The sequence below is a fragment of the Myxocyprinus asiaticus genome, chromosome 36, assembly GCF_019703515.2.
Source record: "Myxocyprinus asiaticus isolate MX2 ecotype Aquarium Trade chromosome 36, UBuf_Myxa_2, whole genome shotgun sequence".
NCBI lineage: Eukaryota > Metazoa > Chordata > Actinopteri > Cypriniformes > Catostomidae > Myxocyprinus > Myxocyprinus asiaticus.
The window spans coordinates 16576876-16599776 of NC_059379.1; the positions used below are offsets into that span (position 1 = coordinate 16576876).

Genomic DNA, 22901 nt, shown 5'->3' on the forward strand with positions numbered 1-22901 from the left:
AAAGGACAGATATCTCTGAGCTGTTATGCTCAAGGGGGAACACCCTACCCAGCCTCCATTCCTCTCTCCCTTTGATTAATCTGTCACAGATTAGGGGAGAAGCAGGGGAAGGCAAAACCGGAAAGGCACTTTGCATGCTACTTGCAGGGCAATTTGGGAGTGCTAGCAGGATGAGGAGCTGTTAGACAGTTAATTAATTTTTAGATGCTGAAAATTAAGCACCTAGCTACAGAATTGGCTGCTTGCAAAAGGAAGATTAAGACATCAAGCCCTTCCAGAGTTTAGTACATGACAGTCTCCTAAATATTTAATAGATTCCTATTTTATTTTGTTATAAACATGTGAAAAGTGGTTCTATTGAGGGTGAGGATGAGACTTCCTTTTATTTCAATCTGAGATTAAAATCAGTGGGTGCATACTGTAAGATGCAGAATAATTAAAACCGTATCAGCCTTTTGTGATAAAAAAACAAACAAACAATTAATAGAGACAGCTGATCCCTGCCACTGTCTCTATTAACTCTGAAAGAGCTAATCCAAAATCCCAGTGCAAATATTGAGCTTCGATATTTAAATGCATGGTCAAGTGTCAGCAAGTGAAATTGAAGTTTTGTAAGCACATAAAAATTTGTGGTCAGTCTCAGTTTGGGTCAATTTTGAGGTGGAATTAAAAGTGTCAACATTGGTTTAAAGTCTTTAACGACAAAAATATCTATTTTCTAAATAAATATTTTTGTCTGGCTTTCCAGTAAAAATATCTAAACATCCAAAACTGCATTAAGTTATCTTGAATTGCATTTATTTAGCAAATATACCATTAGCAAATAGCTTCTTTTTTTTCTTCTTGCTTTAGGCATAAACCTCACTACACTTTGTTAGAATAGTGATTAAAACAAGAAAATATATTCACCAATGGTGTTAGAAAAAAAAAAAAAAATTCAAGATACTGAATATTCTATTAAAAAGATATATTATGTATGTAATTTTGCTTCTCAAGTAAATGTATCTTGTTTTAAAAATGTTAATATTTATTTTTTCTGGAAATAAGACAAGTTATTATTTTTTGCAGTTTTGATGGCTGTGAAGCCATATTTTTAACATTAAATTGCAACTCTAAATTGCTAAAGCATTCTAAAACTATTTTGTCTATAGCCTATAACCTTATTTGTATAAGTCGCATCATCACCAATACCTTTCTTGGGATTATAGAAGACAAGCATCACAACAGACATTAACCTGAAAGATGGCAATCCAGGCATAACCAATGTTGTCAAAGTTTATGGCCCCCTTGAAGGGATTAGCCTCTCCAGCAGAGCAGTTGGTGTAATATTGGTTCCAGTTGACACAGGTGGTGTTGTCTGTGCTATTGTAAGCTGCCATGTCCAGCTGGCATTGTAGGCCCTCCTCGTGGAGTATCGGGATGGAGTTGCACAGACGCATGCCATTCTCCCGTGGTTGAGAACAGATGAATGGGTTTTCATCATCGTTCTCTGTGTGGTAATAGTTGTGCAGGTCTAGACTGGTAGGACTGGAACAAAAGATAACATAAAACACAAAGAATACTTAAAAGTAAAGTTCACCCAAAAAAAAAAAAAAAAAGAAAAAAAAAATCTGTAATCATTTAATGACCCTCATTTTCTTCCAAACCTGTATGACTTTCTTTCTTCTGTGTAACACAAAAATAGATGTTAAGAAGAATGTTAGCCTTAGTCACAATTTGCTTTCAATGCATCATTCAATGAAAGTGAATTGTGACTGAGGCTTACATTTTCCCAAATGTCTCATTTGTCACTTTGTTTCATGGAAAAAGGTAAATTATACAGGTTTGTAACAAATTGAGGGGGAGTAAACAATGATAGAATTTTCATTTTTGGGCAAGATTTTTTTTTTTTTTTTTTTCATTTTGTTTGCAGATCAACAATAATCAATAATGCCTTGTTAAGTCAGGTTTAAGTGTAGGAGTGGACACCTAGAAATCTTGAAGAATTGTATATCTTGTTACCAAATTGATTTTTTGGTGAAATATTGAGCAAACTTGTATTTTATACTTATTTTTGTTCCTTTTTAAGATGTACTGCATAGATATATTTACAAAGTAACACAACTCATGCAGATGATTTTAGTCAAGGGGGGGGGTTTGGATGGGCGGGGAAGGGTGGAACGTTGTTACGGACCATGCGTGACACGGACGCGTTAAGCCATTGCGCATCGTCTCCAGGATGCGTGCGGGGTCCGAGTTGGGGTATCAAAGCTCATTTTTGGGGTGGCATCACATTTGAGACAGAACAACTGATTAAACTGACTGTTTATCTATGCCTCACAGCCTTGTTTTTATTCGTGTCAATTTAAATATCAACAGATTACAGTGCTCTCTGATATGGTTTCTCCTAGATTTGGGAAAACACCAATTTAAGCCCTTGTCAGGCTGAGGGGAGATCAGTGTTAACTATCTCCAGAGGAGAAGCGCTTGAGCAAGGCCTAGCTTTAATGGCATTTGGCTCTGACAGTGGATAATTGGGCTGACTGTCAACACAAATTCACCTCAGAGAAAAAGTGTCATGGCAAATTAGCTGCACAAGTACCTTCAATTACCACTGGGACAAATCCTAGCCTCCCAAAGAACCCTGCCCCTAGAAATATTTATTTCTTAAGAGTAATTTAACAGTTTAAGACTGTCTTAATGTTACATAATCGCCGCTGCTAGCCAATCTCCGTGAGGCAGTTGATTCCTTTAGCACGTTGTGTTAGCCAGGCCATGTATCCATAAGGTCTAATTCCTGCTCTCAAAGCAATGATAGCTGTGATGTTTATGGAGCTAGATAATAAAAAAATAAAAAAAGAATTAATTAATTGCTGAAAATGAATAGAAGCACATGGGAGGAAAATTATTAGGATCCCATTAGCTAATTTTTATCACTCATTAAGCATTAAGTACAAGATGGTGTCCACTACAGGTTTACGCTGTTCTTACATTTTAAATCTAGTAGAGGGGTTGTGGTCGACACCACAATAACAATGAGTGTGTAGCAAAGTGTTGACAGCAAATAAAGGCATTGCCATCTCTGTAAAACTTCGCAAAGGCAACACTAAAAAAACAAAATGTCTTTTTTAGCTGACCTCAAACTAAACACCTGAATATATTTAGTGCCCTGAAATTTGGCAAGTAAGGACTAGTTGTTCTCCGCTGATAACTTTTTCATGCATAGTCCTTTATTGTTTTTAGTTCTCTTTTCTACTGACCAATAAAATTGTGTTTAAATAGACCTGGTGTTGTAATTTGGCCTCCCATCATTACAAAAATGTTTTCATATTATAAACCTTCTTTTGAGGCCAAGGCAATTAAACTCACAGGGAGAAGTTTTCAGGGAGAAAGCAGCGGTTGCGAAGGAGTCCGGCCCATAACTGAACCCCAACAATCCCAAAGATGAAGAAAACAAAGAAGCAAAGCAGCAACACATTGCCCAGCATGGGGAGAGTGTCCAGCAGAAGCGTCACCAAGATTCTCATGCCTGCAACACAATGAAAGAGAAAAAGTAACATTATTTCATCCCTCACAAACACAAATATACACACAGAAACGATGTTTTAATAAAAAGATACTACCACAAGCATATTGCTCTCATAAAACATATGAAATTATAGCTGTGTGATGCACTGAACACACTATTCCCTTCACATTTATGAGGGCTCATTGTAAACCTACAGTACAAATGTTTATATGGCCCAGTAAAATTCTCTGTCCACCGAGTTCTGTGCACTATTCCAGTTTTCAGACACTGCTGCATGGCTTTTACAATATATCTGCCCTGTGTGACCCCACAATGCCAGCTGACTGGAGCATAAATTATGAAAATAATTTCCTGTTAAGGGTTTGGCGGGTAATTTTGTGGAGCAGGGTCCAAGCCGTGCTCCCTGGCAGCCGCCAGTCTGTGGGTTATAACTGTGGCCGGCTGTAATTTTCACATTTGGAGGAAGAGTGAGTGGCGATAAGCTGTGAGGCATCAATGCCAGCCAAAAATAATTAATAACAATGGACAATAAATGTATTCTTCTCTGATGAGATGCCCTGATGGAAAGAAAAAAAATATTTAATGGTAGGGAAATGAAGAAACGCAGTCAAGTTTTATAAGTGTTTACCAGTGTGTATTTGTTTACTTGTAATTAGGAAACAGCGAGTTCCGAATGACAATCAAGGTCTCTGAAATTCTGAGCTTTTCTTCCAATTATGAGGTGTTTCTCGTGGATAATCCACTGAACTGAGATTTCTGAACAGAAAATCACTTCCAAACTTCGGTCATTAGTGACTCCAAATGACTGTGGAGTTCACCCTAGTACAGCAATTCAGCTAAACTTGCAAAGTCAGGGCTTAACAAGCCCTGAATCAGTGACAGTGGCACAGATCTGTGTCCCTTTCAAACTCAGAGGTAACTTCTCATAGGGAGGTGCATTTCCTGGAGAAAAATAATCTTCACGAATCATGGTCCTTTAAGAAGCATCATAAATGGAATGCCAGGGCATCTGAGTTTCCTTTTAAAGGAATATTATGAGTTCAATACAAGTTAAGCTCAATCAAGAGCATTTGTGGCAAAATGCTGATTACTACAAAAATAATTTTTACTTATTTAATTGCAACTTCTATCACACTAAATTCATATTAACACATACAGTATATGTAACACATCTTGTGGCTATACTTTTGAAACAGTGTTTATTTAATGTTTATGGACTGGCCCCATTCACTTCCATTGTAAGTGCCTTATTGTAACTGTGATTTTTGCTTTTTGTTAAATAAACGAGGGGTGAGACAAAATTATTTTTGTGATAACCAACACTATGCTACAAATGCTGTTGATTGAGCTTAACTTGCATTGAATCTGGAACATTCCTTTCATGGAGATATGATAAAGGACTGTCTGAGTAGAAGATGTTGACTATAGTCTAATTTTCTTAGTGAATATTACCTCAGCATTTGTTTTTTCCAAACTGTTTAAAATATAGAAAATCTGCTGATAATATAAATAGGAGCACTCCAAATCTGTTCCCTGAAAAGTGTTAAGACTGATATGTTGTTCATTGCCTGATTTGCAAAAATGTTAGCAGAAGAATATATAGCCAACAGCTAACAGAGCCAAAACAACCCAATATTTAATCAAACTCTTCTACTAGGGGCACCAAATGGACTGGCAAAAATACTGCAATATTTCCATATAACTCCAATAATTCAAAAAGTTTCCCAATGACTTATCTCGTCCCTTTCCGTCGCACCCACCAGCTTCTATTTTTTGGACAATCAGGTAGTCCCTCCCCAAACTCACATCACTGCCAGATGTTCACCTGTCAGACTGCCCAAACAAACAAAATATGAATGGCTTACTTAGAACTGTCTCTGTAAATTAAAGTGGGAAAGGAGAAAGTATTTTAACTTCAGTAAATTACACAATTCCATTTAAATAATTATTTCACCATGTCAAATCCTCAAATCCTTTTCTATATCTACCACAGATATGTAGTCATTGCAAAACCAGTCAATCCATATTTTCCTTATCACCACCCTGACACCTAGCTAATTTTCCAGGAAAAGTTGTTTCCCTGCTGCCTTATTTGACCCTGCTATGTCAGTCATATAGCATTTTACTAATGCAAAGATCTTTCTCTGTAGGTGGCTAAACTCATTTATGACTCCTTCTAAAAAAAGATTATTTAGAGGAGAGAGTATTCCCCAAGGCAAAACTTTAAATACCCTGCCAGAGCTGTTCTATTCTATTGAAAAGAGAGCCATAACTGTATTATGAAGAAAACCCCTGGGATAGCCTGCCCTTTGGAGTCTTCCACATCCACAAAACAAGCTCAATAACAAAGCACAGGGGAAAACAGGGATCATAACCAGGCCTTCAATTTATTTCTCATAAGCTTCCACAGATAATAAGAGAGCAGCTTCTTGAAAACTGCAAAAACACAGAAGCCTATTCCACTGCTCTATGGCTGTATCAATTCAAACACACAAGGGTGTTGATATTTGGCAAGAGACTAAACTACAGATAAGAGAAACTCAATCTTCTTAATACTTATTCAATAAAGTTTGTCAAAGTACAAGGCTCAACTCTCTGATTTCATTCTTGCATTAAGCAAAGCTTATTGAAGAGTGCAGGTGAAATGAATGGCCTGATGTTAAATAGATGACTTAAAAATAATGTTATCACGCATTGATTTATATCTGAAAATTGCCAGGTTTCTATTATTCATCCTTTCCACAGGTTACTAATCCTTTGTACCAGACATCAATTGCATAATATTTCATTCAGCTTGCTCAATCGTAGTTTGATTGTAGCTGGTCTTTTAATAAGTAAGATTGTAGTTCAACTTCACACCCCATACAAAAAAGGAATGAACTCACTAAACAGACGTTCCACTTTTGTGTGCAGTATTTAAGTACAAAAAACAGTGTCTTACTTACTAACCACCTGCAAAAATTAAACCCAAAAATTAAAATTCTGTCATCACTTACTGATGTCACCCCCTTGTTTTTCCAAATCTGCATGACTACATGATGTTATGCAAAATGCAAATTTTGCATATGTTGTGCATATGTTTCTTTATTTGTATTATATTACTGACTGTCTCTGCTTGGACACCGAAACACCCCTGTTGCGGCCACCAAAGCACACAAACAACTGCTCTGACTTACGCTATTGGCTAGCACGGTCAACATAAACCCGCACAGCCCATACTGGGCATAGAATATGTAGCCTCTTATGCTCCTCTAATTCAAATGGTGGAGGAGAAAAGGACTGCAAATTAATAATCTACAAGCAAAAGGACGTAGAGATGACTTTAGGCAAATATCCCAAACGAGGTCTCAGCACGATCTTAGATAACCCTGGTGCAAAATCCATGCTTAAGCGATTGATCGACAGGGCATGCAAATTAACAACCCTCTTAAATGATGCCAATGCTAATAACAGGGCCGTTTTAAGAGTCAGAAATGTATCAAATATTGATGTTAAAGGCTCAAACGGAGCAGCCGAGAGTGACTGTAACACCATAGATAAATCCCATAAAGGGATGCAGACGGGATGAAAAGGTCTAAGCCTGCGTGCTCTGCGCATAAAACAAGAGACAAGGGAATGTCTTCCAATAACTCCATTCACCAGCACATGCTCAGCCGCTATAGTGGCCACATACACTTAAGCGTTGCTGGGGTAACCATGGCCCCAAAACCCTCTTGCAAAAAAATCCAGCACTGAACCAACTGGGCAGTGGACTGGATCCTCACGCTGCGCACCAAGAGGCAAAAATACGCAATTAAAACGTGTATAACCTTCTCGTTGACGAAAATCTAGCATTTAAGATGGTATCAACCACAGTGGGGGATAAACCATCATTCAAAAGAGGGCCCTGTTGAGGGGCCAAACCCACAATTTCCATAACTCAGGCCGGGGGTGCCAAATGCTGCCCTGCGCCTGAGACAACATGTCCATTCTGACTGGAATCTCCCAAAGCATTCTCTCCAGGAGAGAGACCAGAGTTGAAAACCATATTTGAAATGGCCAATACAGTGTCACTAACAAAAGCCAAACACGGTCCTCCCGAAACCTCTGCAGAACCGAGTGAAGCAGGTTGATCGGTGGAAACACGTTAAGATGCCCTGTCGGCCATTGATTCGCCAGTGCATCAATGCCCAGTGGTGCTGGGGGTGCGAGAGAAAACCAGAGTGGGCAGTGTGATGTCTCGCTTGATGCAAACAGGTCCACATCTGCTCTGCTGAACCTCATCCATATTTGTTCTACAATCTGCAGGTGTAATGTCCATTCTCCAGCCATCAGAACCTGTCTGGACAGAAGATCCACATCAAAATTCAACCGGCCCGGAACATGTACTGCTCGTAGAGACAGCACATTTTCCTGTGCCCACAGAAGAATGTAATGTACCAGCCTTAGCATGGCACGATAGCGCACCCCTCCCTGACATTCGATGTAGCCATCAACTGTTGTCCAATCGGATGAGGACATGACTGCCCCGAATTATATTTAGGCATAATGACTATTGTCCTGAAGTGTGCTTACAGCAGGAACGTGTACAGAAAAAAAAATAATAATTCCTGGTGTTTTAAGGGAAAGTGTATGAACATTGGGGAAGAGCACTTGTGCTTATTGTACATCAAATTTAGTTATGTCTGTCCCAAAACTCTTGGCCATAGGGACAGAGGAAGAATTCAATCAGGCAATTATAAAAAGAGGTCACTGAATGTATCAACAGTAGAGGACACAAGATAAACCATCTTCCCTAGCATTAGAATGGGGAAAAATTTGTTAACATGGGAGGAACTGAGGGCAAGCAGGTTTGCCACAATGACCCCAGCATTTATTATGGGGAAAACAGCGTTTGACATTTATGAGAGTGTGATTCGTGAACACTTGTGCTTATTATACACTGAAATCTGTTATGTCTGTCCCGAGACCCTTGGCTATGGGGACAGAGGCTGAATTTGATCAGGCAAATGTATTTACAGAAGAGAATGCCAGATAGCCCATCTTCCCTAGCATTAGATCGGGGAAGAATGTGTGAACATGGGAAAGAAATTAACATTATTTTTTTTTATTTTTTTTATTTTACTCGCTCCCCAGCATGTCGTGGGGGAAAACTGAGCCATAACCTACCTTTGATAGGAGAATTTTGATACCAATTGGCCTACATAGATGATTTTTATACCAATTTGCTTCCATAGATATTTTCATACCAGTTAGCCTCCATAGGACAATTTTTGATATCAGTCTGCCTCCATATAGAAATTATGACCCAATGGTTTCTTTTTTTTTTTTTTTTCTGATTAACAGATTTATTGATTCATACAATTAACAAAGAAAAGCAAAACATATATTCACAGAATCAACATTTAACCCTCACTATCAACCCTCCCAACCCCCAACCCCACCCTGACCCTCAACAAACATCCCTGTGGTCACACATGTGTATAAACACAAATAAATAAATATTATATATATATATATATATATATATATATATATATATATATATATATATATATATAAAATCACACACATTTAAAACTATACTTCTCTCTCCACTGCCCCTTCCCGAGAGCCCCCCAAGAACACCAAATAGCTGCCCCACTTCCCATCAAATGAATCCAAGTTCCCAGCTCTCTACATGACATCTCCTCGAATGCCACCACCCTCCCCATCTCTGTGCACCACTCACGAAACGAAGGCGCTCCAGCCGACTTCCATCCCCTTAGAACAATCTGTCTGCCGTTCATAACACTGGTTAGGACCCAATTTTTTATGTGTTTATCCCCTATTTTGATGACTGCACCATCACCTAAAATACAGAGTCTGGGGCAAAATGAAATTTGAGTGCCCAATACATCACACTTAAAACTCTGAACCTGCTACAAAAATCTATTCTAGAGTAAATCTTATGGACTGATTTCTTATGAAAAAATGTATAGTCCCTACTAGATGAGTTTAAAAGTCTCCAAATATCTGTAAGACCAAGATTTTTACACATCCTGTGAAGCGACAATGTTGCTCTAGGGGGCTTGCACACTATTGCTTCACTATGATCAAGGACTGAGTCAATCAAAAGATTAAAGTTTCCTCCTAATATTATATCATGAGGGGTGACAGCTTGCAACATCCCTTCAAGATCTATAAAAAAGCCCTGATCATCAATGTTAGGTGCGTAAATATTAGCCAAAATAAGACTTTGCCCCTGAATTTCTGTTAAAACCATGACTCTTCCTAATTTATCTTTAATCTGTTTGAGACATTTGAATTGTAGATGCTTACTTATCAGCGTAATGACTCCCCTGCTCTTACTTGAGCCAGCACTAAAGAAAACATGTCCACCCCATATCTTCCCAAATTTTTCAGCTTCCTGTGGAGAAAGGTGCATTTCTTGAAGAAACACTATATCATATTTTTTATGCTTAAGAAGAGAAATAACCTTCCTTCTTTTTATGGGGTGCCCCAACCCATTCACATTCCACGTGGAGAGAGACAATCCACTCATATTAACATTTGACATTTTGACATATGATAAAAAATAGATTGTGTCAAAAACCAAATTATAAAGACCACATTCCAACATTAGTGCAACATTCAAACCCCGAACCGAACAAACAGAAAAAAGAGAAACGTGCGCATTAACCCTGCACAAGACAGCGCCAACTGGTGTCCATCCCTCTAAACTCAAACAGTCCATGTATGCCTATGAGAGCCCCTGCGACAACTTTGACATCGGATGTTTCTATACAAATGTTGTGAGACAGAATTACACAACAAAAAATAATCTATAAAATAAACTCCAGCCAACAGGTAGAATAAACACAAAGAACATGTAGATTCATCCACAAAACTATCCCGAAGGTGTGTTACTCCACAAAACAAACTCCAATCAATTGGAGGCATAAGAACAAAGAGCGTGCAGATTCATCCACAAAGCTGTCCCGAAGGAGTGTTACTCCACAAAACAAACTCCAGTCGCTAGGCGGAACCAGCACAAAAAGAAACAAAAAAGGCGCTCAGTTTCCTTGAACAGTCAAGTGAGGTTCAGTGAGTTGGTCCACTCGGCTGCAACATGAGTACCACAAAATAACTTACTGCATTGACTTTATGAAGGACATCACATGCTGTGGGCATGTGAATGTTTTACAGCCATCCTTAGCATCTATTCTCAATTTGGCCAGGAATATCAGTGCAAAAGTGACCTTCCGTTGATGTAAGAGTTTCTTGCATTCCTTGAATCGATCACGTTACTCTCGTCTAATTCGCAAAGTCTAGGAACAAGAAAATGCTGTGGTTCTTCCAAAAAAGCCTTCCTTTACTCCTCGCCTTGCATCACACAAGCTCTTTATCCAATGATCTCAGAAATTTGGCCAGAATTGATCGGGGCCTGTCTTCCTCAGCGGATCGCCGAGCCAGAACCCTGTGAGCTCGCTCGATTTCCAGCTTATGGCCTGTTCTGTCAAGCAGATTTGGAAAGAGCCGTCCAGGAATTTCACCATATCCTGAGCCTCTTCGGCCTTTATTCAGACATTATTCTGCCGGCTACGGTTCTCCATGTCCCCCAACTTCTCCCAGACATGCTCCAAATCCAATTTGGTCGCTAGCGGATTAGCAGATAATTCCCTCTCCGATAACTCCAGATAATCGATCCGTTTTCCGACATCCCCCACACTTGTAACCACCTCAGAGAATTTCATCTCCATGGCAGTGATCAATTGACATATTACAGTAAGATCCTCCAAGTCAGCAACGACCTTCGTCAGCATTGCTGTTCACACATCCGATCCTTGTATGGCGTCACGTGACTCTGACCCAATAGTTTCTTAAACAGAAACTACAATCCAATCCCTACATAAATTATGACATGTTTGGTCCTCCATACACAAATCATGACCTACTCAATCATCCATACAAGCTAAATCTTGAGTGTCCGATGCTTATCAAATGGCGGACTGTACGAGGAGTAGCAAGAGCGTGACCAACGGAGAACTCAAAACACAACTCCTTCACAACGGAATCAGTGAGTACAGAATTAACACATCTTAAAAGGAGTGAGGAGCGCAAGTAAGAAAATCTGGCGAGATGGTGCCAAGCGCTCGCCTATATAGAGCCCATGACGTGGCTCCCTATGGGCGTCGCTTAAGCACCATCAGCCAGTAAATTGACGGTATTGTATACAGGCTTCAGACCATGTGAGACCACTGACATAGTCCCAATTGCGTCATTACGCAACATTGATGTTTCATTGAAAGGGAACCTGCTCTATTACTGCCCGTGGAAAGCAGGAGGTTAACAGAATGTTGTGTAAAATAGATATTTGTGTACATATTCTAGTGATCATGGCAGTAGTAATTCCTAAAATGATTATCAGATAATGGAGAGGCACATCATAATCAGACATATGTATAACTGGGCAAATTGTGTTTATCACACATTTGTGGTGCATTTTTGCACTGCTACCTGATTTGCATAAATCCTTCAGTGATTGGGTGCTAAACCAAAGCAGATAGCATGTGCAAATAAACAAAGCAATCAAAAGACACAGTTCATTCTTAATGAATTCCCACCAAAGTGTTATCTTTCAGCTAATTTCAATGTCCTCTCCCTCTTTTTCACAATGCCTCAGCCTCATCTCCAAAAGTAGTCAAATCAAGTTTTGAGCATTATTATTAATTGTTTTCTCTCTCTCTCTCTCTCTCTCTCTCTCTCTCTCTCTCTCTCTCTCACACACACACACACACACACACACTCTCTCTCTCTTTGTGCACATGCACGAGTGTTGAGAGTTTGGTGAGTGTTTACTCTTCTTTTCTTAGTTCTGTCTTGTTTTATATGTTATCTTTGTACTATTTTTGAATGTGTAAACAAGAGAAGTTATGGGTAGTGGCCAGATTTGCTTTTGTCTGACGGCCGTAGCCTCCGATTGAGGCATGGCGTTTGTACAGCTGACACATCGGCATGGTTTTAAATACTGGCCGGCATGGAATGCTCCGTTGAGGAGTGCAACTTGGCTGTGGGAATGGTAATAGGACATAGCTGAATAAAGTCAGCATCAAGGATGAACAGTGCAGTTGTACTTTTTCTAGAGTCATTTGAAAATGTCAACTTAGTTGTTGAGCGAGGGGTAGTTATTAAAGATGAGCATTTTCCTGTCTTCCCTCTTGTCAGTCCAGCAAAGAAAGTTGTTCTCTCTAATAGGGATGTGCCTGAAGCTGAATACCTTATTTGGAAAGGCACAAATAATGACTTCAAAAGGAATAACGGATTCATCCGAAAAATAGAAAAATATTCGTTTGACTGATTATCCAAGAAGCACAAGGATAAAGTGACATTGTAAATAAACATTTCCAAAATTACAATGAATTTATGAATCTGTGCAGCCAATATTTCTAAAGTGTAAACCTTATGAATGAAAATGTGCACGGTGTGATTTCAGATCAGATGTGCACGATCTTGATTCCGTTTGCGGTCTCCGTTAATTATGCCGTCTGGAGCTTATCAAGTGTAACAATAATTACGTTTTCGACATCATATACACGTTCCACTTCTTGAAATGTTTATGTTAATGTATCACATGTTTAACACGAGATTCCCATGTATTTCATGTATAGCCTAAACCTGAGCGTGATGTTAAATTCCTGACCTGGAGATGATTTCACGTCGGAGCTCGTCTATTCATCTTTTAAAGTGGACCACATTTATATCCACATCAGCGAAGGTAATTTTTTGGTTAAGACTTCACTCTGAAAAAATTTAAAATGCTCCATAAAGGTTTAAATGCTCCATAGAGTATTCATCTATTCAGAATATTCCTGCTCATGTAAAACGATGAAACTGAAACATTCTCTGTCTTTTCTTCTTTTTCTTCTTCTTCTTTAAACTGTGCTAAATTTGAAAATGTTAAGTGTTCTTGAACTCTGGAAAGGTGCTATATAAATTTTACATTATTATTATTATTATTATTATTATTATTATTAAACTAAATAATGGTGTCCTACCGTAAAAATTCCTGATAGACTTATGAGACATTCACCTGTTTGTAGGCCATATCAATTTATTTTATTTGCTAAGTAAAAAATCATAAAATAATAATTTAACTAAACAATATTTGTAGCCTACATTAATAATAATAATAATAATAATAATAATTATTATTATTATTATTATTATTATTAGGCTATTATTATGAAAAGGCATTTACAAGGCATGTTTATAAATGTAAGTGTAACATTTAAAAATGTATGTTTCATTTAGTTTTGACACATTTCTGGTTTAAGCCCCGCCCACATCCAGTTCTATCCAAATACAGATACAGAGACAGATACAGATCATTCTGCCATATGAACAGATACAGATACATATAAGGGCTTCGCTGCACACCCCCCTACTCTCTAATGTGCCCCCGTTTATTGGTGATGAAATAATCGAATGTGAATTGTCAAGACATGGGCAAATTGTTTCGGCTATTAAAACAGCCTTTAGTGAGAGGGGCAAGACTAGAAATATCTGAAATGGCAATATATGGAATGATTAACAGTTTAACAAATGCAAAATTGATCACTTTGAGACATTTGTTGGACATTTCCAGATGTAATTTTGAGGGAGTAGACGCAACAGCACAAAGCTTAGGAATAAAATAGGAAATAGGAAAATTTCTGGAAATTTTAAGTAAAGAAGATTTGGACTTGATTATGGACAACAATGGACATGTATCTGACATAACTGATCCTTTCCCAGATATGGAAATTTCACCATAGACATTTCTCATCCACTGCTTGATGCCAAAAGAGTAAATGGTTTAGAATTATTTTCAGTCAGTGGAAAAAATGTATATGAACTAAGTGTTAAGGTGTTAAAATTAAGCTTAAGGGTAGGACAAACACTCAATGGAGTTCTCATTTTATTGTTGAAATTGATTGTGAACCTGAGTGGAGAATATTGTACAAGCCACCATTGACCAGTTACTGGAGATTTGCAGTGGAGAATACTGCATGGTATTATTGCTGTAAATGCATTTACTAGTATTATAAACAGGTCAATTGAAAGTAAATGTCCTTTCTGTGAACACAGAGAAAGAATTTTCCACTGTTTTTTTATTTTTATTTTTTTATATTGTGATAGAATTAAGGTTTTATTTTTAAGACTTCAAGCTATGTTTGCAGATTTTAAGGTTTCGTTTTGTAATGTTGGTTTTATTTATGGTTATAAATATTGGAGATAAAATAGAAAAAAAGGGGCAGTTATAAAATGTGATTGTTGGCCAAGCAAAGACAGCAATATTTTTGACAAGAAGGAAAAAAATAGAAGGGCGAGGAGGACAGGATGTGGATGGAGTTTTTTTAAAACTTGATAAAAGCAAGAATAAGAAGAGTTTTTGTTTTACAAATCTATGAAAAACATTGAAGGTTTTAAGAATGTATAGAATTATGAGGATATGTTGTGCTCTGTTATAGATGATGAATTAATATTTTTTATATGTATTGAGTGAAATGTATGGAATTTTTAGTGTAAAATGGAATAATATGTGTTTTTTCTTTTGTTTTTGAGTGCAGTATAATTATTAAGTGGTTTTTAATGTATAATCTGTAATCTGTAAAACTTGTTTCTATTAAAGTATGTTTCAAAATTCAAAAATTCTCTCTCTCTCTCTCTCTCTCTCTTTTCTCTCACCAATCTGTGTGTCCACCACTCCAATTACTGCTCACCTTCTGAAAATGATGACCGTACCATAACCCCTGGCAGACACTCAACATGATGTTGTTCCTAGCCCCAAATAATAATAGAATGCAAAAGTGAGTAGCCAGGCAGGTTTCCAATTAACCTCCAACTGGCCTCAAGATGAATTCTAATCCAGAAGATGAAGTGTAAAAGAGCTCCAGATTCTCTGACAGACTAATCCACTTTCTAGGTAGAGTGCAAGGGCACATACTGTGTAGTGCTTTGTCTACATATTACAAAACTGTTCCTTGAAAAGTCATCTAAAGATAAGAATTCTGTCTTCATTTACTCACATTCATATTGTTCCAACTGCATATGACTTTCTTCCGTCGAACACAAAAAGAGACATTCTATAGATTTATGTGCCACTACTCACTGAAAATCTTACATCTGCCCTCGTTCTCCTTGGTGCATTCTCGAAGGCTCAGAAGAAGCATTATCCGATTCATGAACAAAACGTTCTTTAGAGTTGGATGTTGTCAGTGAAAACTGGTCAGAATTATTTGTTAATTAATTTGTTTGGTCTGTTTCTCACATAAGGCTATGGTATGGCTTCAGAAGACTTAGAATATAATACACGAGTTGTATGGACCACTTTCATGATACTTTTAGAGAGAACTATGGGCAGCTGCCCTGTATGTGTTTATGTTTGTGTGTTTTTGTTTAAGTTTATTATTAAACTGTATTTATATTGTCAAGCCGGTTCTCGCCTCCTCCTTTCCCTTATAACCCCTTTACATTGTTGCCGAAACCCGGGAGGGAGGAGAGATGCCCGTCGTAGAGTCCTCAACACTGCCGTCCACCCAGGGGAGTGCCCGGCCGCCGTCCACGAGGCAAGGAGGGACTGAACTCCCCGACAGCCTGGAGCGATGGAGCCGCTGCCAGGGGTGGAGGAGTGCCCTGCCGGCTGCCAGAAACATGGAGGTTTTGAGGGAAGACTGCCATCCACGAGGGGAGGAGAGAATCAACTCCCTGACCACCTGGAGCGGTAGGGCTGCTGCCAGGGGTGGAGGAGTGTCCCCACGTGCCGCCAGAAACGTGGAGGGGTGTTCTGTCAGCTGGGGATTGGAGGTTTGACTCCGGTCTGCTCGGGGAGGAGCGGCTGTTGTCCAGCTGAGAGGGTGGAGGAGTGATTGAGGACCACACGACGGCACATCAGAGAACCGGTGAGTGAGTTTCTTTTTTCTCTCTCTCCTATCTCGCTGTCGCTCTATGTTGGCCTTTCCCTCGCCTGTTTTTTTTTATTTATTTCTTTTTAGTAGTTTTTTGTTGTTTTTCCCCTCCTGTCTCCTCCAAGGTCGAAGAAGGCGGGGATGACCTGCCGGAATGATGCACGCCTGGACCCCAGTCAGCCTGATGAGGCGAGCGAGGGATAAGGGCGACTGGAGACGGCAGTTCGGGAGAGAGAGAGAACTACAGGCAGCTGCCCTGTATGTGTTTATGTTTGTGTGTTTTTGTTTACGTTTATCATTAAACTATTATTTATATTGTCAAGCCAGTTCTCGCCTCCTCCTTTCCCTCTAAGCCCTTTACAAAGTGCAACCAGCAAAGACTTCAGAATTTCTGCTATTGTGTTTCACGGAAGAAAAAAGTCATACAGGTTTAGAACAACACAAGGAAGAGTACATAATTGAAGAATTTTCATTTTTGGGTGAACTATTCCTTCAAGAGATGGCTTTCACACCTGCACAGTGAATACAAGGCAGAGTGAGCCAGCTGCACACCAGAGTGATGTTGAGTAGGGCTGGGAATTACCACAGACCTCCCGATTCGATATTACGATAAAGATATTTCATAGCCGATTCAATATGTATTGCAATCCTGTATGTACTGTGATTTGATGTTTTGATATAAAAACTTCATACAAAGATAAGATCAGAAAGAAATTTCTATTGAAGAACAGTTGTGTCTGAAATGACAACTGTTTTTACTCTGTTATATATCATTTGCAGGTAAATATTGGGATGGTTTTTTTTTTTTTTTTTTTTTTTTTTTTTTTTCAGAACTAGTGTTGAGTACTTTGATTTGTGAGAGAACATGTTTGTCATCTTCAGACAGTTTTGCCATTTTCCCTCATCAATCAAGCCATGGGTATGGAGAACAACGGGGTGTGTATTGTTGATTAAAACTACTCTTCAAAGAAAGGGACAACAAAAAGATGGAGGGCACAGAGGTACAGTATAGAGGACGTAAAAGAAGTTGATGTGATACAAAGTAGGACTGCCATGACTCTGGAAAGTTCCTGTCATGATAATTTCTTATCAATATTTGGTCTTCCATGGAAAAAATAGTGGCTCAAGACCATTTATTGATCATTTATTCTAATACTTTGCTGTCAAAATAATTTCAAGCAGCCAATCAGATGGTTTGAGTTTGACTCCACTTATGTTTTTTCTTATTTATTTGGATTAGCACCAAAAAGTGGGGGGAAAAAAGACAAATAATATCACCATAATCACCAATTCTCTGAGTGATGGTCCACAGCAGGTGAGCCACAGATAAAATAATTTTCTAATTAATGCAAGCATTAGGCCCAATCATTAGCCTGGGTGGCTCTTGAATAATGATTTAGGCTGTCTGCTACCACTTCGCACCCCATCTCTGATTGGCACAGGTATTAATGATGTAATAATGATAAAAAAGAAAATTAAAAAAAAGGATGTAGACTTGTCTTTTAAATAAACTACAAGGCACACACCTGGATGCCATTTCAGACCCCTTGGGCCTACCATAATGACCATGATGATGATCAAAATAACATTGGTCACTCCAGTGGTAAAGAATGGGCGCAGCTTGTCTACTACCTCAGTGGTTCTCAATCTGAGGGCTGGGGCCAACTTGGAGGTCTCTGCAAACTTACAAGGAGACTGAAAGATGACTTTTATTATTTAAAATATAATTATTAATTAATTAAATTGTTTTAAATAAGTTATAACAATTTAAATAACAAAATGCTAAAAAACCAAGATGTACAACAAGTTAAAACTGACATCATATTCCTTATTTTAATTCAACAACTTTTGTTGTTAAAGAACTTACAGTTCTTGAAACGTCTGGACTCTAATCAATGATTAATTATTGAATCTATTGACACTCCTAGTTTGTCCTAATAAAAACTTTGAAAACAGACAGTTTTGTCATCATTAAAACAGAAATACCATATAGCCTACTTGTGGCGGGGGGTGGGGCCTTGGAGTTAAAATGGTTGAGAAACACTGTGCAAGCTGATCAAAGAGGATTTTTACACTTAGTCGCTGTATGTGTTTTACTGATTGGATAGTTTTCCAATTATGAGTAGACCAAGAATAATTACCCTTAAATACAGGAAGTGGTTTGAGACGAATACAGTACATGATGCGATTCAGCCAATTGAAAATGCATCTGGTTGTTCAGGCCACATATGTAAACTTTACTGCACCCAGTTGGAACTTTGTCAGCATTCAGAAGTTTGGAAGCCCAAAGATGACAAAGAAAATACATTACGTAACATCTGTTGCTTTTTGTACTGCAATAATCAAAGCAATTTTAGCAGCCTCCTGTTTTTAAGTGCAGCAACATTTTGCTCCCAGGTACTACTGCCATCACAGAAGTGAATTTATAAGTAATGTGGGAATAGTACAATTGATTTATATGCATTTTGCAGTGACACATTTATGTTGCCAAGTGTAAATAGAATGTGTAATCCCCATCAGATAGCAATCCGATCTATCAAGGCACATGAAGTGACTAAGTGTTAACAGGCTGAAGGCTGACAAAAATACTGAACTGGATCCAGAGGGCCATTGTAAAGGATGAGTACTCATCAGGACCCCATACAAATTACCCTCAACGAAACTTCAGCTTGACTAGTCAAAACATTCCAGCTAAACGCTACCATTGTTCAATATACATTTTATTGGCCTCCACAAAAAGGGACATCAAGCAAAATCGGCCAGACACTGTTCCTCATGAAATAAGAGCTGTGGGGGAACCACGGGAATCTCCTTGGCACGGAGGGTTATTAAAACACCCGGTATATAAAGATGTGGCCAATTAAATATCATCACCCTGCCTTAGAGAGAGTGTGTGAGGCAGTCTCTATTATTCTTTCTCCCACCCAGGCAGGGTGTGTGTATGTGTGTGTGTGTGTGTGTGGAGAGAGGGAGGGAGAGAGAGAGAGAGAGAGAGAGAGAGAGAAGGAGAGAGAGAGAAAGGGGAGGGGTCAATAAAAACCACTGAAGAAGAAAATTATTTATAAATCTCTAGTCCCTAAAATGGCATGAACTCCACTGGCATATGACAGAGCCCAGGCTACTTTTTTCTTACAAATGTTGATTAAATCACATTAATTGACCACAGGGCTTAAATAATGCAATTCAACATTGAGTAATCTGAATTTAATAAACTCGCTGATTGAATGCAGAGAATTCATAAATTGAATCAAGTTGTGAGTTTCAATTTATTTTTATTTTTTTAACAAATGAAAGTGATAGAGATGTAGCTTAATTGAAAATTAAATTGGCATGGTTTTATGTGAAGTATGCAGGTGGTGGTATTGTACTCACTAGGCACTCGGTTGATAGCCCGAAGAGGTCGAAGAACTCTGACTGTGCGGACCGCAGAGAAACTAACATTCTGCAGGTTGAGAGAATATTCCAGCATCCTGTAAACACATAAAAAGAGACACAACTTTTAATGTCTTTGGACATTTTAGCCAATCTTAAAAAATAATGGATGTCTTGAATAAGTGGCATTTATTGTAAAAAAAATAAATAAATAAATAAATACAGCACAAACAAACATGTTTTAAGCAAAACCTTTCATAATAAGTAGTTTTTTTTTTGGGGGGGGGGGGGGGGGGGTTAGGTTTAAAAAAATATTACTAAAATAGTATTTTGATGTTATTTGTATTTACACACTTTCTGGTTGGCAAACATGTCCATAGTTAATGTGGTTACTCTGCCAGGAGCACCTGAAGTGTGAACTTGAGGGAAACTGGCTTCATACATCCACTAAGCATGACCTTGGGACCAGTTAGTTAAAAGTAACAGCTGAGAAAAGTAAAGTTAGTTCTGAGAAAAGGTTTAGCATCAGGTTTGAAGTTTTGATCTAATTCATTCCGACTTAAGTGTTTTCAAGCGTGACTTGAGTGTCCAAAAGTGTTAATATGTGTCTATAGCGGGAGTGGTTCTATGGTCAGTGGATAGCCCAAAGACATACATGTATGCATCATAATATACAGGATACACTTTAAAATATGTGTTTAAAAGTTACACTGGCAAAGAGTCCATTTTGAAAAGAAGTAAATCTTTCAATAGTGTTTGTTATAGAATAATAAAAAATAAAAAAAATGTACACTATATATTTATATTCAATTTTATATCATCTATTCTTATTTTACACACACATACACACACACACACAAAAACAACAACATTATGCATCCAGAACAAATCAAGTGAAAGCCTGTTATAGGCTACGCAAAACACGAGTATATAATGGAAACGGAGCATTCATATAATCGCGGTGAGTGTGTGTTTTGGGAAGTGTTATGGGAATGTTATGGCTGTGTGAAGGCTAGTCAGAAACTTTGCTTGCTTTTATTCCTTTTAAACATAGGTAAATCCAAGATAAGCTTTTTTTTTTAAAGACACAAAAATAAAATGTATATAATGATGAAATTTACAGTTGCCGCTTAACAGTTACAGGGCTGTTAAGTGACAAATCGTTAGCCTTATTTGACAATGCAATAAAAAAGTTACATCTTGCCGTTGAAGTACTGATGCCAGCTGAGACTGTTTTACTTATTTTTTCTTAAATAATTTCAATATTCTAATAAATCTCCTCACAAAGACAAGTGCACACCTTCTAACCATCTGTCTAAAGCAATCAAGATAATTACATTCAAAAGTTCCAATCTCATTGGCTGGACCGTATGTAACTTCTTATCGGTGATTGGCCAGTTTACATGTCAATGAGTACTTCTTGTCTGAGTGGGCGGTTCTTGTTAGGCGTGAATGCACGTAAAAGGAGACACTGTTCGAAAGGATTTGATTTTACTGCTTGCATGAAAACTCAGTGATTAGTACAAGGAAATAAAAACATTTGGGGATTTTCCTAAAACATTCAGGCTTAAGCCCGGTAAGCCCACCCCTAGCGCCACCCCTGCTCTATAGGACCATTGAATATCGCATTTATGCATTCACTAATGAAGGTACATTATCCTCTATCTGCAGTGCATCTATTATATGATCCACCTTTTGGATTTCTTTGGTATTTTTAATATCACCCAACGGCAAAACTGATTTGATTGTTAAGCTGGTGAATATCTTCCATGCCCTTTACCCCACTATGGCAGTATAGAGTAAAAGTGCAGCAATATTTTAAAATAAATACTGACAGCCTAGACAAACTGCCAACACCATAGATCAATCGAAAGTTATCAGGATTCATCAAACAATTACACTGAATCATTTTTCAATTAGGTCAAAGGGAGGTGGAAGGAAGGTTAATGTAGAGCTTTCGCAAACAAACTATTCCACAGCTGCTGTGCACATGTGAACTTTGAAGCGAGGCACATGAAAGAATTGCATGTTTTCATAGAAAATAAACAAAGTGTGTGTCTCTATGTGCCTGTGTGCTTGCAACCATGTAATAACAGCCCAATAACGGTTTTTGGCCATACAACTTAAAAAGTGGAAGGAAAAAAAACACGTTGTGGCATTATTTTAATATGAACATATCTTAAACAAGTTAGGATACACGGCTGAAATTGATAAGCATATGCACATGTTAATGAGAGTTCTAGTGATCATGTGACCCATTTCAATTTATGTTGCATGATCTAGGGTGTTTCTCCATCTTCTCAAATATGGACTGAGTCAAGTCGGTGACGTGCAAACAGTGCGAGCCCCATTAGCCAAGCAGGGCAGCAAGGAAATTTGTTCTGACTTTTTTGCTCCTGAAATGTGCAGAACAGCTTTGAAGACTCTGATTGGGCTTGATAGAAACCAGCTGGTGACCGGACTATAAAAATAATAACATGTGACTAAGACCAAAAAATGTAGGAATGAACAAAACATGAAAATATCAAAAGAAAGGGGGAACATAGGAATTTGTGATGTAAGAAGTGGATAGGGAGAAAGCCCTGCTGATAACAAAAAAAAAAAAAAAAGCACCCGACCTAAGGTGATTTATTGGTCTTAGCTGGTCTTCCAGCCTGGAAGTGCTGAAAAAAACTAGTCTGCCAGCTACTGTAGTCTCCTAGTCTGACCAGCGAAAATTGCCCTAAAAGCCCATTAAAACCATCCAAACAGAAAGGCCCAATCAGATTTGCCATGCTGGGAGATTGACTAACCACCTCAGTCTGGTTTAAGCTGTTTTTCAGCAGAGAGGATTGAATGAAACAGAATGCGAGACAGAGAGAAAGAGAGAGAGAGAGAGAGAAAGACACATCGACTCTAAAGACAAAATGCCTGTAAAGAACGGGAGAGACAGGACATGCATGAGGACATTCAGAAAAAGTATCCTTAGTCAGTCTATCAAACAAGAGGATGGTGGGATGCATCTAAACAAGCTGGATAAGTGTAAATGTGACACTGTCAACAGCCTCTTACGTCTATCGTATACATGTATGAATCACTAATGTGCACACAAACATACAGTACATAAACAGATT

General features: G+C 38.3%; 1 protein-coding gene across 1 annotated transcript in view; it reads right to left on the bottom strand.

Moving 5' to 3' along the window:
• The window catches only part of LOC127426981 (voltage-dependent T-type calcium channel subunit alpha-1G-like), a 334253-nt gene that overhangs the window by 143106 nt on the left and 168246 nt on the right, over positions 1-22901 (bottom strand). The window contains exons 5-7 of the mRNA XM_051674227.1: positions 19789-19886; positions 3349-3508; positions 1236-1527 (exon numbers count right to left, since the gene is read on the bottom strand). Of these exons, the coding sequence (XP_051530187.1) occupies positions 1236-1527; positions 3349-3508; positions 19789-19886 (550 nt within the window). The remainder of the gene's footprint in view (positions 1-1235; positions 1528-3348; positions 3509-19788; positions 19887-22901) is intronic.